General features: G+C 47.0%; 1 protein-coding gene across 1 annotated transcript in view; it reads right to left on the reverse strand.

The window, feature by feature from the left end:
* Positions 1 to 16,674, reverse strand: part of LOC136610062 (very-long-chain 3-oxoacyl-CoA reductase-like) — a 43,051-nt gene that overhangs the window by 8,348 nt on the left and 18,029 nt on the right. Inside the window, exons 3-5 of the mRNA XM_066589328.1 lie at positions 16,469 to 16,544; positions 15,157 to 15,267; positions 1,914 to 1,981 (exon numbers count right to left, since the gene is read on the reverse strand). Coding sequence (XP_066445425.1) covers positions 1,914 to 1,981; positions 15,157 to 15,267; positions 16,469 to 16,544 — 255 coding nt within the window. The remainder of the gene's footprint in view (positions 1 to 1,913; positions 1,982 to 15,156; positions 15,268 to 16,468; positions 16,545 to 16,674) is intronic.

The raw sequence follows: 16,674 nt of genomic DNA on the forward strand, positions 1-16,674 counted from the left end.
CTGCTTGTTGTTAGACATTCAGCTTCTGTAGTAACTGGGGCATTAGAGCATTTTCTTAGCTATGGGGCGGTGGGGCTATCTTCATAGGCTTAGCTTTCTTGCAGTCACAGAGCTCATAGACTTGAATTAGTTTGTACATAATCTTTGCCTCTTATTTACCTAACCTGTTATGTGCATTTATCTTTATGTTGTATACATTATATGTGTCTCCAGTTTGCTGTGGCCAAAGCAGCATAATTCTTATTGAACTTACTTATGGGCATACATTTAGGTTTCCTGCACACGAGCTGATTTATACTGCGGAATCAGCAGTCGGAGGATCCACAGCAAATACTTGTCAAAGCATGCTATGTAAATTCACTTTTTCCTTCACATTCGCGGAAATGAATAGCAATTTCCACCAGTGGAAGAAAATTTGCAGTATGCTCTATTTTACCGATTTTTCTATTGTTGATTGATTCATTGTTCCATTGTTTTAACCATTGTTTCATGACTGAACATGGCTAAATGATTGTTTCTTCGCTCCACTGTTCAACAATGGAACTATCATTCAATAATCAGTTTGTTCTAAAATTGTTCAACAATTGTTCCTTTGTTGACTAGTCGCTCCATTGATGAATAATTGGCCCATTGTTCCATGGTTGAACAATTGTTCCACTGCTGAAAGATTGTTCTGTGTTTTAACAGTTGAAAGATTGTCCCATGTCTCCATTAGGTAATGATCGATCCATTGTTGAACCATTGTCAAATGATTGTTCCTTTGTCCCATTGGAGACCCATTGTTAAGTAATTGCTCGATTCTTCAACAATTGTTTCACTGTTGAATAATTACCTAATTGTTGACTGATTTCACCATTGTTAAACCAATGGAACAATAGCTTAAGAATGGAACACTGGAACAATCCTTTATCAAAGTAACCAACATTCAACTTTGGAACTGTTGCTTAACAATCGTTCACCCAATGAACAATCAATAATCACTCAGCATTAGAAAAATGGAAGAAGCACTGAACAATGTTACGATCATTCAACAATAGAATAATGGAACAATCTTTTAGCAATTTAACAATTAATCAACAAAGGAACCATACACCAATCGTTCAACAATAGAGCATCGGAGCAATCAATTGACAATTCTTCCGCACTGGATCAATGGTTGAACAATGGAAGAATAGTTCAACAATGGAAATATCCTTCAACAGTGGACCATTTGTTTTGTATCTATGGTGCATTTGGCAGCAGCACAGAAGAGGAAGTGTCAGGTTATTATTAGGGTTAGTAACCAGAGTTAAAACTGTATACTTTTTCTCCACTCCTTGTTTTGGCTCACAAAAAAATGAACCTAAAAACTGTCATGTGAAAGCGCCCTAACTCGGAGTGTAGTAAAAAAAAAAAGTGAAAACAAAGCTGAACTTCTGCATTACTAACCCTACACTCCCATTAAACTGGTGCCCAATGTCCCATCCACTTCTAGCTGCAAATGACAATGGGAGATATGAATACTGCATTAATCACTGGCCGAAGCGAGCTAGTGATTGCCTGCGGGTGATCACATCGTTGGTGTTCGTTTTGTCATTGTTGGTTTACTGAACCTAAAAGTAGAGAGCAGTGGGTGACTGGGGACAAGTAGAACAGGGGTGGCTGGGTAGCAAGGCAGGCGAGTATGACTTCTTTTAATTTGCTACAGCAATCTGAGCAACTTTGATTTCTTTTGCACTATAAAAGCTTGGTTTGAAATAATAGATCATTAAGTCTAGTGTATGAAGTGTAGTCAAAAATACAGTAGTGGTTTATATTAATCGTTGTTCTATGCACGTATGGAAGATAAATTGAGTGATATATTTTTTTCATTTCAACACCTATTGAATGGCAGGCACATGAAAGTCTGTACTTTCAGAATCAGCAGAAGATACCTTTTCAAGGTTCGGTGCATCCAAAAATTTAGAGGATATTTCCGATATTTTCATACCTACGTTGTTTACTGGAAAGACAAAAAAGTTATAATTTCAGTAGGGGTCTATACACACTACATTGGCAGTGTAGGACTCTTTGATGCTCAGTGTTTTCGTCAGGAGACCCACAGTCAGGCCGCCTACACGTGGGCGTCCGCAGCAAATACTGTCCATAGGATGCTATGGGAAATAGCACAGGAGCGTACATTGATTGCGATGTCCACCCGCGGAGGAAAAATCGCAGCATGTTCTATTTTTGCATGGACGGCTTCCACAATGACATCGTGGAAAGGTCACAGGTACCCATGTCATCACCTAGCAATGGCACAGCAAAAATAAACATTTGTAAAAAAAAAAAAAAAAATCAGTACAGCGCATGTCTGACAGCAAGCCACCGGGTCTAGCCACAGTACAGATGAAGAGAGAAAATACAGGTATGGGGGGTGGGTCGCTGGCTGCGGTCAGAGACAGAATCCATATTATGGAGCTGTTGTAGTTCATATCCTATATGTTCATATATTAACAGTATATGATGAAGAAATCAGGCCCGTAATAAACTATTTTAACTCCAAATTTGCCCAGGCGTATACCCCAGAAATAAATATAGCTGTAGATGAGGCCCTGGTACACTTCAAAGGGAGGCTAAAATTCCGCCAGTAGCTGCCCAGTAAGCGGGCATGGTATGGCGTGAAATTGTACAAGCTGTGCGAAAGTACATCGGGGTTCTGCATTTATGAGGGGACGGACACTAAAACAGCCCCCAAAATGCCCCCCCCCCCCCCCACCGTGCTGGGAGTAACAGGGAAAATTGTGTGGGAACTGGTGCACCCACTATTAGACCAGGGTTACCATGTGTACCTGGATAACATTTATACCAGTGTCCCCCTGTTTCAGTGCCTCGCTTCCAGAGGAACAGTGGCATGTGGCACTGTTCGGAAAAATCAGAAAAGCCTCCCTAAGACGCTGCTTGGGCAACTGCTTAGAAGGGGTGAGAACTGGGCCCAATGCAGCGACAATGTATTGTGTGTCAAGTATAAGGACAAGAGGGATGTCCTTATATTGACCACAATACATGGCCACAGCAGTGCCCCCTGCCCAGTACGAGGTACTAGTGCAGAGACCCCCAAACCAGACTGCGTCCTCGACTATAATAAGTACATGAGAGGGGTTGATCTATCAGACCAGGTACTGGAGCCGTATACTGCCATGCCGAAAACACAAGTGTGGTACAAAAAACTGTCCGTGCACCTCGTACAGATGGCACTGTATAATGCCTACGTGCTGTTCCGAGGTGCAGGCCAGAGGGGGACATTCCTTGAATTTTAGGAAGAAGTAATCAAGGACCTAATATTTTGGGACCAGGAGGTGGGGGGCAGCCCAGTACTTCTGGAAGCGAGGCCACGAGGATTGTACCAGGGCAGCATTTTCCCAGTGAAATTCCCTCCACTGCGACGAAGGGAAGGACCCAAAAGAGGTGCAGAGTCTGCTATAAACAGGGGATAAGAAAGGACACCATATACGACTGTGAAACGTGCCCCACACAAGCCGGCCTGTGCATAAATAATTGTTTTAAAATCTACCACACGTCCCCGAAATTTTTGCTTTATTATTGCTCTGACGTTTTACCCTGATGTACTTCGCACAGCTTGTACATAACCCACATGCCAAGTCCTTCCCTTCTGAGCCCTGTGGCCAAACAACAGTTTTCACCCATATATGGGGAATTTCCGTGTTGGGTAACACATCATGGGGTACTTTATCTCCTTTGGCCCTGGTAAAAAAATAAATATCTAGGCCTAAAGCTAAGCATTATTGGTAAAATGTGAATTTTTCTTTCTCAACTGAAATTGTTAAAAAAATTCCTAAAACACCTGTGGGTTTAAAATGCTCACAACACCCCTTAACAAAATTCCTTGAGAGGTCTAGTTTCCAAAATGGGGTCAGTTGTTGGGGGTCTCAAATGCACTGGTACCTCAGTGGCACTGCAAACACTACACGGGGTCTGAAAATTATTCCAGCAAAATCTGCATTCAAAAATTGCTCCTTTCCTTCTGAGCCCTGCCATGTGCCCAAACAACAGTTTACGTCCACATATGGGGCATTTCCCAGCTCGAGAGCAATTAAGTAACACATCATGGGGTAGGTTTTCTCCTTCTGCCCCTGGTAAAAAAAAAAATTAAAATCTGGGCCTAAAGCTAAACCTTATTGAAAAAATTAGAATTTTTCTTTCTCAACTCAAATTGTTAAAAAAATTCCTCAAACACCTGTGGGTTTAAACCGCTCACAACACCCCTTAATAAATTCCCTGAGAGGTCTAGTTTCCAAAATGGGGTCAGTTGTTGGGGGTTTCAAATGTACTGGCACCTCAGGAGCTGCAAACACTACATGGGGTCTAAAAATTATTCCAGCAAAATCTGCATTCGAAAAGCCAAGAAGCGCTCCTTTCCTTCTGAGTCCTGCCATGTGCCCATACAACAGTTTACGTCCACATATGGGGCATTTCTAAAAACTACGGAATCTGAGTAATACATTCCAAGTTTTGTTTCCTTGCTAACTTCTGCTGTTTTATAGAAAAAAATGGTTTTATATTGAAAATCTGTAAAAAAAATTGTACTGTTCTAATTTTTGATGCACTTTCCTTTAATTTCTGTAAAACATCTAAAGGGTTAATAAACTTTCTAAATGTCATTTTGAATACTTTGAAGGGTGCAGATTTTAAAATGGGGCAAGACTTTCTGTCTTACAAAGAGAAAAATTCAAAGTTTGGAAATTTTCAGTAAATTTGGATTTTTTTTCCTAACAAAGACAAAATTGATTGATACACTTTTTACACTAATATGGAGTACAATATGTCATGAAAAACAATCTCAGAATGACATCAATAAGTAAAAGGATTCAAAAGTTATTACCACATAATGTGACAGATGTCAGATTTGAAAAATAAGGCTTGCTCCTTAAGCCCAAAATAGGCCATGTCCTTAAGGGGTTAAAGGAGTTCTCTCACAAAAACATTGTTTATGGTTATAAACTTTTTTTGTATTTACACTCATTAAAAACGTTTCTATCCCAATACATCCCAGAACTAATATTAAAAGAGCGCCACCTGCTGTTTGTGTTGAAGAGCCTTTGTGTCCAGTCCGCCTCAGTAATGGCTCATGTCCACGACCGTGCATTATGCGTGCGTTGCAAGGCCACATGATATGCAGTGAATGAAGTCAATAAAAGTAAATGGGCTTTCACTGATCCATGCACACCGGCTTGTGTAGACACTGTGCATCGATACACATGAGAAATAGATCGCAGCATGCTCTATTTCTCTGCTTACCACGCAGCATGAGTTCTACACATTTGTATAGGCTGTGTATGAATTGCTGTTCATACGCAATACATTGTGTATGGGCAGTGTTTTTATTTAAAAAAAAAAAAAAGAATGACACTGTGCATGACTGTGCATCACACGTGCTCAGTGGTATTTCTCTACAGTAATGCTGTCTCACGCTGTCATCATTTGCTCAGCATCTCTTCTCACATCAGAGAAGATGCAGCAACTTCAGAAGCAGTCGCTCACCACCCCAGGGATCCCCCTACATACCCAGTGGAGCAAAGAAAGAAGCAAGACTGAGCATGTGTGACCACCTTGGCGCAATTACTGAAGTGGATACAGAATAGAAACAGCAGGTGGCGCTATTCTAACATAAGTACTGAAATATCTGGAGCTGGAAACATTTTTTTTATACATGTAAAAGCAAAAAGGTTTGTAATTATCAGTTGGATTTAACTAGAAACAATATTTGGGGTACTTGTGGGTTACCTGTCCCCACTTTTTAAATTAATTTTAGAAATGTTACACCAATACATATGCGTGGGAAAAAAACAAACCGCTATTTATTTCTTATACTCTTTTTATTTCTCCAAAACATAAATATTTTATAATATTACTCAGGTGTAGAGATGAGCGAGTACCAAAATGCTCGGGTGCTCGTTACTCGAGTCGCACTTCCCGCGATGCTCGAGGATTCGTTTCGAGTAACGAATCCCATTGAAGTCAATGGGTGACTCGAGCATTTTTGTATATCGCCGATGCTCGGTAAGGTTTTCATTTGTGAAAATCTGGGAAATTCAAGAAAGTGATGGGAACGACACAGAAACGGATAGGGCAGGCGAGTGGCTACATGTTGGGCTGCATCTCAAGTTCCCAGGTCCCACAATTAAGCCACAATAGCGGCAAGAGTGCCCCCCCCCCCACTAAGCTAAGCACCACACTACCTCCAACAAAGCACAATCACTGCCTGCATGACACTCCGCTGCCACTTCTCCTGGGTTACATGCTGCCCAACCCCCCCCCCCCCCCCCCGCAGGACCCAGTGTCCACAGCACACACCAAAGTGTCCCTGCGCAGCCTTCAGCTGCCCTCATGCCACACGCTGGCTTCATAGCCACACCACCCTCATGTCTATTTATAAGTGCGTCTGCCATGAGGAGGAACCGGAGGCACACACTGCAGAGGGTTGGCAGGGCCAGGCAGCGACCCTCTTTAAAAGGAGCGGGGCGATAGCCCACAATGCTGTACAGAAGCAATGAGAACTCCAATCCTGTGCCACCTCCGTCAGGAGCTGCAAACGTGGGCATAGCAATGGGGAATCCATGTGCCACACAGTATTCATTCTGTCAAGGTGTCGCATAGCTCAATCCACACTGCAAGGGGAAAGCCGTCAGTGCTCTGCCCTCTACCCAAGTCAGTCAGTGCCTTCGTGCCAGACAGGTCAAACACTGCAATGGGAACAAAGTTTGCACCAACAGCATAGGTGAGTCCTAGGAAACCCAAGACATGAACAAAAAATTGATCTGAGCGGCCAAACGTGGCAGACTTGCACCGCGCCCACAGCATAGGCCTCGGCCCGCAGATTCAGCAATCCTAGGCTGGAAGCAGACTTTCACTGCACCCAGGACATAGGCCTCTGCACAAACCCTTAGCAATCGCGTGCCTACAGCGGACTCCAATGCTAGCGTAGCTGTGCACGTCTCATTCGCGCTGTATTGCTCCTGTAGTTTGTCCCAATGCAGTGCCCCGGATAGTAGAACTAACGTCAGATTAAATACAGGTGGGCTTCGGCCCACACTGCATGCCACAGTCAGACTGGGGTTCTTTATAAGTAGACACAGGCAGATACAACTCCGTGTGGACCGACAGCATGGGTGGGTCCCAGGAAGCCACCGGCGTTACATAAATAAATCCCATTGCATAGCCCAGCATGGCTGAGGTAACGTCAGATTAAACGCAGGTGGGCTTCGGCCCACACTGCATGCCCCTCAGACTGTTTTTTTTTTATAAGTAGACACAGGCAGGTACAACTCCCTAATGTGAAGTCCGTGTGGACCCAAAGCATGAGTGGCTCCCTGGAACCCACCGGCGGTACATAAACAAATCCCATTGCAGTACCCAGCACAGCTGAGGTAACGTCAGATTTAATGCAGGTGGGCTTCGGCCCACACTGCATGCCCCAGTCTGACCGGGGTTTTTAATACATAGACACTGGCAGGTACAAATCCGTAATGTGAAGTCCCTGTGGACCTACAGCATGGGTGGCTCCCTGGAACCCTTCGGCGGTACATAAATGTATCCCATTGCAGTGCCCTGCTCAGCAGAGCTAACGTCAGATACAATACAGGTGGGCTTCAGGCCACAGTGCATGCCCCAGTCAGACTGGTAATATGTACCTTAACAGTAACCGCGTTGGTGGGAATGTGGTCGCGACTGTGGACCTAGTAGCGCGGTTTTATTTAGTTGGTTTTCGGAATGTGGCAATGATTAAGTGGGCCGTGGCGGAGGGATGGTGGGGGGGCTCTCTTGTTGTGTCGTTAAAGGTGAAATTCTTGGACTGCCATCAGATGGACCAATGCAAAGGTATTTGCCAAGAATGTTTTCATTGTTGGAGGAGGAGGGGGATGTTTTTGAGGCACTACGTGTCCTCTCCACGTGTCCGTGGTTATATGCACCTTAACAGTAACCGCGTTGGTGGGAAATGGCCTCGCCGCCATCATGTCTTTTTGAAGCCTCCGTTTCCACACCCCAGTGACATAGCATTAGCAGCGGTATAGTCAGAGCCCAGAATTAGTATCATTTCAGCGGTAGCATTAGGGACAGGCCCCAGTAACATATCACTAGCAGCAGTATAGGGGGAGCACAGTATTAGTTCCATTTCAGTAATAGTAGCAGTCAAGACAGGCCCCAGTAACATATCACTAGCAGCAGTATAGGGGGAGCACAGTATTAGTTCCATTTCAGTAGTAGTAGCAGTCAAGACAGGACCCAGTAACAATTCCGAAGCAGCAGTATAGGGGGAGCACAGTCTTAGTTCCATTTCAGTAGTAGTAGCAGTCTGGACAGGCCCCAGTAACAATTTCGAAGCAGCAGTATAGGGGGAGCACAGTATTGGTTCCATTTCAGTAGTAGTAGCAGTCAAGACAGGCCCCAGTAACATATCACTAGCAGCAGTATAGGGGGAGCACAGTATTAGTTCCATTTCAGTAGTAGTAGCAGTCAAGACAGGCCCCAGTAACATATCACTAGATGTAGTATAGGGGTAGCACAGTCTTAGTTCCATTTCAGTAGTAGTAGCAGTCAAGACAGGCCACAGTAACATTCCCGTTGCAGCAGTTTAGGGAGATAACAGTCTCTTTCACATTTCAGTAGTTGCAGTATAGACAAGGCCCCAGTTACATTTATGTAGCAAAAGTGTAGGCCAACCCCACACACCTTGCTGTACCATGAGTGCAGGCGAAGCCCATAAAAATTACTAGGATTACACTGTAGGCGATGGCCCCAAAAAATTGGTGTACCAACAGTACTAATGTACCTCAGAAAAATTGCCCATGCCCAACCAAGAGGGCAGGTGAAACCCATTAATCGCTTTGGTTACTGTGGCTTAATTTGTAACTAGGCCTGGAGGCAGCCCAGTTAAAATAAAAATTGGTTCAGGTGCAAGTTTCAACGCTTTAATGAGAATTGAAACGTAAAAACATTGTTTACAAAATTAATATGACTGAGCCTTGTGGGCCTAAGAAAAATTGCCTGTTCGGCGTGATTATGTGAGGTTTCAGGAGGAGGAGCAGGAGGAGTAGGATGAATATAATACACAGATTGATGAAGCTAAAAGGTCCCCGTTTTTGATGGTGATAGAGAACGATGCTTCCATCCGCGGGTGCAGCCTATGCATTGTTTAGGTACCGCTGCTGTCCGCTGGTGGAGAAGAGAAGTCTGGGGAAATCCAGGCTTTGTTCATCTTTATGAGTGTAAGCCTGTCGGCACTGTCAGTTGACAGGCGGGTACGCTTATCCGTGAGGATTCCCCCAGCCGCACTAAACACCCTCTCTGACAAGACGCTAGCCGCAGGACAAGCAAGCACCTCCAGGGCATACAGCGCGAGTTCAGGCCACGTGTCCAGCTTCGACACTCAGTAGTTGTAGGGAGCAGAGGCGTCACGGAGGACGGTCGTGCGATTGGCTACGTACTCCCTCACCATCCTTTTACAGTGCTCCCGCCGACTCAGCCTTGACTGGGGAGCGGTGACACAGTCTTGCTGGGGAGCCATAAAGCTGGCAAAGGCCTTGGAGAGTGTTCCGTTCCCCTGCCTGCGCTATACATGCTGCCTGATCTCCGCGCCTCCCCTGCTACCTGGCCCTCGGAACTGCGCCTTCTGCCACTAGCGCTGTCGGATGGGAATTTTACCATCAGTTTGTCCACCAGGATCCTGTGGTATAGCATCACTCTCGAACCCCTTTCCTCTTTGGGTATGAGAGTGGAAAGGTTCTCCTTATACCGTGGGTCGAGCAGTGTGTACACCCAGTAATCCGTAGTGGCCAGAATGCGTGTAACGCGAGGGTCACGAGAAAGGCATCCTAACATGATGTCCACCATGTGTGCCAAGGTACCTGTACGCAACATATGGCTGTCCTCACTAGGAAGATCACTTTCAGGATCCTCCTCCTCCTCAGGCCATACACGCTGAAAGGATGACAGGCAAGCAGCATGGGTACCCTCAGCAGTGGGCCAAGCTGTCTCTTCCCCCTCCTCCTCATGCTCCTCCCCCTCCTCCTCCTCCAAAACGCGCTGAGATATAGACATGAGGGTGCTCTGACTATCCAGTGACATACTGTCTTCCCCCGCCTCCGTTTCCGAGCGCAAAGCGTCTTCCTTTATGCTTTGCAGGGAACTTCTCAAGAGGCATAGCAGAGGAATGGTGACGCTTATGATTGCAGCATCGCCGCTCACCATCTGGGTAGACTCCTCAAAGTTTCCAAGGACCTGACAGATGTCTGCAAACCAGGCCCACTCTTCTGTAAAGAATTGAGGAGGCTGACTCCCACTACGCCGCCCATGTTGGAGTTGGTATTCCACTATAGCTCTACGCTGCTCATAGAGCCTGGCCAACATGTGGAGCGTAGAGTTCCACCGTGTGGGCACGTCGCACAGCAGTCGGTGCACTGGCAGATTAAACCGATGTTGCAGGGTCCGCAGGGTGGCAGCGTCCGTGTTGGACTTGCGGAAATGTGCGCTGAGCCGGCGCACTTTTCCGAGCAGGTCTGACAAGCGTGGGTAGCTTTTCAGAAACCGCTGAACCACCAAATTAAAGACATGGGCCAGGCATGGCACGTGCGTGAGGTTGCCGAGCTGCAGAGCCGCCACCAGGTTACGGCCGCTGTCACACACGACCATGCCCGGTTGGAGGCTCAGCGGCGCAAGCCAGCGGTCGGTCTGCTCTGTCAGACCCTGCAGCAGTTCGTGGGCCGTGTGCCTCTTCTCTCTTAAGCTGAGTAGTTTCAGCACGGCCTGCTGACGCTTGGCCACCGCTGTGCTGCCACGCCGTGCGACACCGACTGCTGGAGACGTGCTGCTGCTGACACATCTTGATTGCGAGACAGAGGTTGCGTAGGAGGAGGAGGAGGAGGAGTAGAGTGGTTTAGTGGAGGAAGCATACACCGCCGCAGATACCAGCACCGAGCTGGGGCCCGCAATTCTGGGGGTGGGTAGGACGTGAGCGGACCCAGGCTCTGACTCGGTCCCAGCCTCCACTAAATTCACCCAATGTGCCGTCAGGGAGATATAGTGGCCCTGCCCGCCTGTGCTTGTCGACGTGTCCGTTGTTAAGTGGACCTTGCCAGTAACCGCGTTGGTGAGGGTGCGTACAATGTTGCGGGAGACGTGGTCGTGCAGGGCTGGGACGGCACATCAGGAAAAGTAGTGGTGACTGGGAAGCGAGTAGCGCGGGGCCGCCGCCGCCATCATGCTTTTGAAAGCCTCCGTTTCCACAAGCCTATACGGCAGCATCTCTAGGCTGATCAATTTGGCTATGTGCACGTTTAACACTTGAGCGTGCAGGAGCGTGGTGGCGTACTTGCGCTTGCACTCAAACAGTTGCGCTAGCGACGGCTGGACGCTGCGCTAAGAGACATTGCTGGATGGGGCCGAGGACAGCGGAGGTGAGCGTGTGGGTGCAGGCCGGGAGACGGTCGTGCCTGCGTCCTGAGAGGGGGGTTGGATCTCAGTGGCAGGTTGGGGCACAGGGGGAGAGGCAGTGGTGCAAACCGGAGGCGGTGAACGGCCTTCGTCCCACCATGTGGGGTGCTTGGCCATCATATGCCTGCGCATGCTGGTGGTGGTGAGGCTGGTGGTGGTGGCTCCCCGGCTGATCTTGGCGCGACAAACCTTGCACACCACAGTTCGTCAGTCGTCTGCACTCTCAGTGAAAAACTGCCACACCTTTGAGCACTTCGGCCTCTGTAGGGTGGCATGGCGCGAGGGGGCGCTTTGGGAAAGAGTTGGTGGATTATTCGGTCTGGCCCTGCCTCTACCCCTGGCCACCGCACTGCCTCTTCCAACCTGCCCTGCTGCTGCAGTTGCCTCCCCCTCTGAAGACCTGTCCTCAGTAGGCTTAGCAAACCAGGTGGGGTCAGTCACCTCATCGTCCAGCTGCTCTTCCTCCGAATCCTCTGTGCGCTCCTCCCTCGGACTTACTGCCCTTACTACTACCTCACTGATAGACAACTGTGTCTCATCGTCATCGTCCTCCTCACCCACTGAAAGCTCTTGAGACAGTTGCCGGAAGTCCCCAGCCTCATCCCCCGGACCCCAGAAACTTTCCAAAGGTTGGGCATCGGTCACGACAAACTCCTCCGGTGGGAGAGGAACCATTGCTGTCCAATCTCGGCAGGGGCCCGAGAACTGTTCCTGGGACTCTGCCTGCTCCTCAGAATGTGTCATTTTCATGGAGTGAGGAGGCTGGGAGGAAGGAGGAGCAGCAGCCAGAGGATTCAGAGTTGCAGCTGTGGACGGCGTAGAAGACTGGGTGGTCGATAGATTGCTGGATGCACTTTCTGCCATCCACAACAGGACCTGCTCACACTGCTCAGTTTCTAATAAAGGTCTACCGCGTGGACCCATTAATTGTGAGATGAATCTGGGGACCCCAGAAACTTGCCTCTCTCCTAATCCCGCAGCAGTCAGCTGCGATACACCTGGACCAGGAGCTCGGCCTGTGCCCACACCCTGACTTGGGCCTCCGCGTCCTCGCCCGCGTCCACGTCCTCTAGGCCTACCCCTACTTCTCAGCATGGTGTATTACGTGTAGAGCAGAAACTGAATGCTGTAATTAAATGTGCCGCTTATTGGCCTGTGGTTGGAGGCTGACTTCGCTTACGGAACGCACAGCAGAGCCAGGAAAAAATTATGCGCAAGGCTGGGTATTAATGAGCGACTACTAGTACCCCCAGCAGACACGCAGTAAACTGAAGACGGTCACAGGCAGCCCAAATATAGTATTTTTTTCCCACTTTTGGGGAAAAAGCCTACTGCCTATATAGTCTGTATATGGATTTCCCTGTTGGAGGATGACTGTGGTTATTGAAAGCACAGTGCAGCCAGAAAAAATTGGGTATTAATGAGCAACTACTAGTACCCCCAGCAGACACGCAGTAAACTGAAGACGGTCACAGGCAGCCCAAATATAGTATTTTTTTACAATTTTTGGGAAAAAGCCCACTGCCTGTGATATAGCCTGTATATGGATTTCCCTGTTGGAGGATGACTGTGGTTATTGAAAGCACAGTGCAGCCAGAAAAAATTATGCGCAAGGCTGGGTATTAATGAGCGACTACTAGTACCCCCAGCAGACACGCAGTGAACTGAAGACGGTCACAGGCAGCCCAAATGTAGTATTTTTTTTCCCAATTTTGGGGAAAAAGCCCACTGCCTATATAGCCTGTATATGGTTTTCCCTGTTGGAGGATGACTGTGGTTATTGAAAGCACAGTGCAGCCAGAAAAAATTATGCGCAAGGCTGGGTATTAATGAGCGACTACTAGTACCCCCAGCAGACACGCAGTAAACTGAAGACGGTCACACGCAGGCAAATATAGTATTTTTTTCCCCAATTTAGGGGAAAAAGCCCACTGCCTATATAGCCAGTATATCTTTTTCCCTGTACCACTGTCCCTGCCTCACCAGTACTGCCCCTATACTCTGTAAAATGACTGCAGACTGAGGACGCTATGGTCTGCACGCCCAATATACAAAAAAAAAATTGCGCAAAACTGCTAAAAGCAGCCTCAACAGTACTGCACACGGTCAGATGTGGCCCTAAGAAGGACCGTTGGGGTTCTTGAAGACTAAAATAACACCTAACACTCTCCCTATAGCAGCTACACCAGCAACAGCACTTTCCCTGATCTCTCTTAGCTTGTGTCTGTGGCGAGCCGCGGGCGGGGCAGATTTAAATACTCAGGTGTCACCTGATCTCCCCAGCCACTCACTGCAGGGGGGTGGGATAGGGCTGGAATGTCACAGGAGGAAGTTGTAATGCCTTCCCTGTGTTTCTATTGGCCAGAAAAGCGCGCAAATTTCTCAGAGAAGGAAATGTAATGGAGTCGCTCTTCTCGAGTAACGAGCATCTCGAACACCCTAAGGCTGGGGTCACACAGGGCGGATTTGCCGCGGTTTTGCCGCAGCAGATCCGCCCGCGGCAAAACTGCCCGCGGCCGCTAAGCCCGGGATTAGCCAGCCATGTGGACGAGGTTTCTCCGAAACCTCGTGCACACGGGACGGCTAATCCGCTGCGGTAAATCCGGGTGAAACCGCGGCTCCTCTATGGGAGCGCCGGCCGCAACGGAAGAGCAAGCGGCCGGACCGCTTCAAAGCCGCCGCGGCTTAAACCGCGGCGGCTCTGCCGGCGGAGATCTCGCGGTTTTTGCTGCGGCCAAACCGTGAGATTTCCGACGGCAATCCGCCCCGTGTGACCCTAGGCTAATACTTGAACGAGTATCAAGCTCGGACGAGTACGCTCGCTCATTTCTACTCAGGTGGTATAAACAAAGCAATAGCCTGCAAGATGGCGTTGAATGGTATATATTAAAAAAGTGGTGACAGATAACCCACAAGTACCCTTGTTTGCTATTCTGAGGAGGCTGGACTGTTTATGCTATACCTCAAGTAAAGTTGAAGGGGTTTTCCAGTTACATAAAGTTGCTGTCAAATTATGCTAAGAAAATGTTATTAAAGTTTGCAATGTCATTCTGCTTTGGATTTTGTGGCTGTAGGTCTATAAACCATCACATTCTCCTGGCACTTCAGAAGTGTTTATTTATTGGTTGCCATGGATACGACCTGTAGATATTCCAGCGCTACAGGTCGGCCATGCTCAGTGGGAATGATAAGGGATTCAACTCTCAGGGCCGGATTACTGACCAATAGCAGGGCAGTGCTTAATGGGGACAGGAAGGAAGTACAGAGTGGGAAATTGGGGTAAATGTAGTTTCAAGCAGTATGCCAGTGGAGATGCAGGGGGCATCTTAGAAAATAAAAATGTGAGGAAACATCAGAAATGGAAGGCAGGATAAGAGATAAATAGATGTACGTAAACATGTCATATCTGGAATTTTTGAAAATTCGTTTCACAACCGGAACACCCCATAAACTTGTTGTAAGTCAACTGTGTCTGTACCACTTTGTACCAGTGATTCCACTGCACCACACTACATACTATGCTTAAGAAAAATCCCCCTCTTGGCCAGGATCTTACACACACAGCCCTGGTGATTCCAGCATTTTCCACTACACAGCCACAATGATCCTTTAAATTAATAATTTGGTATCTGCAGTTAAAGTGTCTGCTAGGCTATCACATTATAATGTAGTGAGCATGCCAATTACCTAGAACTCCAATGTCCAAGCCTTTCAGTTCCTCTTGAACCTTACGGTAGATATGTGATCCATTTGTAAAGTCTGCTTGAATACATTTAATCTTGCATCCAGACTCTTTCTCTGCAAATAAATATTATAACATTGTATAGAAAAATATTAACAACAGTAATATCTGCATGACATAGGTATGCTGTAATGGGAGAAGCAGGCAATCGGTCACTGACACACAGAACATGGAAGCAGAAAGTTAGCAGCAGCACGAAAATACACTATATGTATATCAGGAACCAAAGCCTAGTTTTTCCAACGGGTTGGTGACTGACCTACTAACCAAAAAGAATTGTATCACAAATTGCACCAGAAATGGAGTACAGGGCATGTGTAAAACATCCATTTGTTTTTGATACTTTTAAACCTATCTATAGGCTGCCTGCACATGGGCGGATTTTTGCTTCGTCCGCACCGCAGATCCGCTGCAAATACCGTCCATAACATGCTATGGGAAATTGATTCTTTCTGCACATGAACGGAAATCAATTGTGACTTCTGCTCGCGGAGGAAAAATCATAGCATTTTTGCATGGCTTCCACACGGACGGCTTCCATTGAAATCAATGGAAGCTGTCCGACCCACGGTCCGTCCGCAAATAACATTGCAGACAGGTCACGGATACCACGTCATCGCCTAGTGACTGAGCAAAAAAAAAAAAAAACATTTGAAAAAGAAATCTGTACCGTGCATGACTGACGGCGGCTCGCCGCGACCATCCGCAGTACAGATGAAGAGAGAAAATACAGGTAAGTGGGTTCGTTGGCCGCAGTCAGAGCCAGAACCCACTGCGGATTCTGGCTCTGCCATGTGCAGGCAGCCTGAGAGTTTGAAAAAGTGTTGAAAAAAGGCTATGGCTAATCTGAGTTGTAAAATGCAAAAATGATGTGTGTATATGTACACCAGCTCTGAGGGGGTGAAAGATGAAAAAATATGTCTAAGGCCGCCTTCTGCTAGCGCAATCACAGCGTAAATTCCACAGCGTTTACATTATAAGCCATGTGGAAAGGATTTTAAAAATCCCCTTCACTTAGTGTTAATTCCCGTAACGAATTCTAATTCCCCAACATGACTATTTCTGCTGCAGAGTTTAACCCTTCAAATACAATGGTTGAATTCCACAGCTGTTCCACAAGTAAAAACAGGGCCACTGCTGAATTCTTGTGGAATTACAACAGATATTCCAGTGTTTAATGCTCACAGCGATTCCAGCACGTGATCGAGTGAGTTGTGCTAAGTGTAAAATGTGCTCCATGTTAAACTCTAAATTTACCTATCTCAGCCGCCACTCTTTCCAGTTTCTCCATGGTTCTACTTATCAGGACAACATCCATGCCTCGCTTTGCAAGCTGAAAATTAAACCAGTCATTGTTAATAAAGAAGATAAATATTTATGGCCACACTATACATGTGATAGTTCATTTTTATCACACACTCGGTGAAATGATTGATTTGAGTCAAGAGAATACGAGGATGTCA

This window comes from Eleutherodactylus coqui, chromosome 2 (assembly GCF_035609145.1).
Source record: "Eleutherodactylus coqui strain aEleCoq1 chromosome 2, aEleCoq1.hap1, whole genome shotgun sequence".
NCBI classification, from domain to species: Eukaryota; Metazoa; Chordata; class Amphibia; order Anura; family Eleutherodactylidae; genus Eleutherodactylus; species Eleutherodactylus coqui.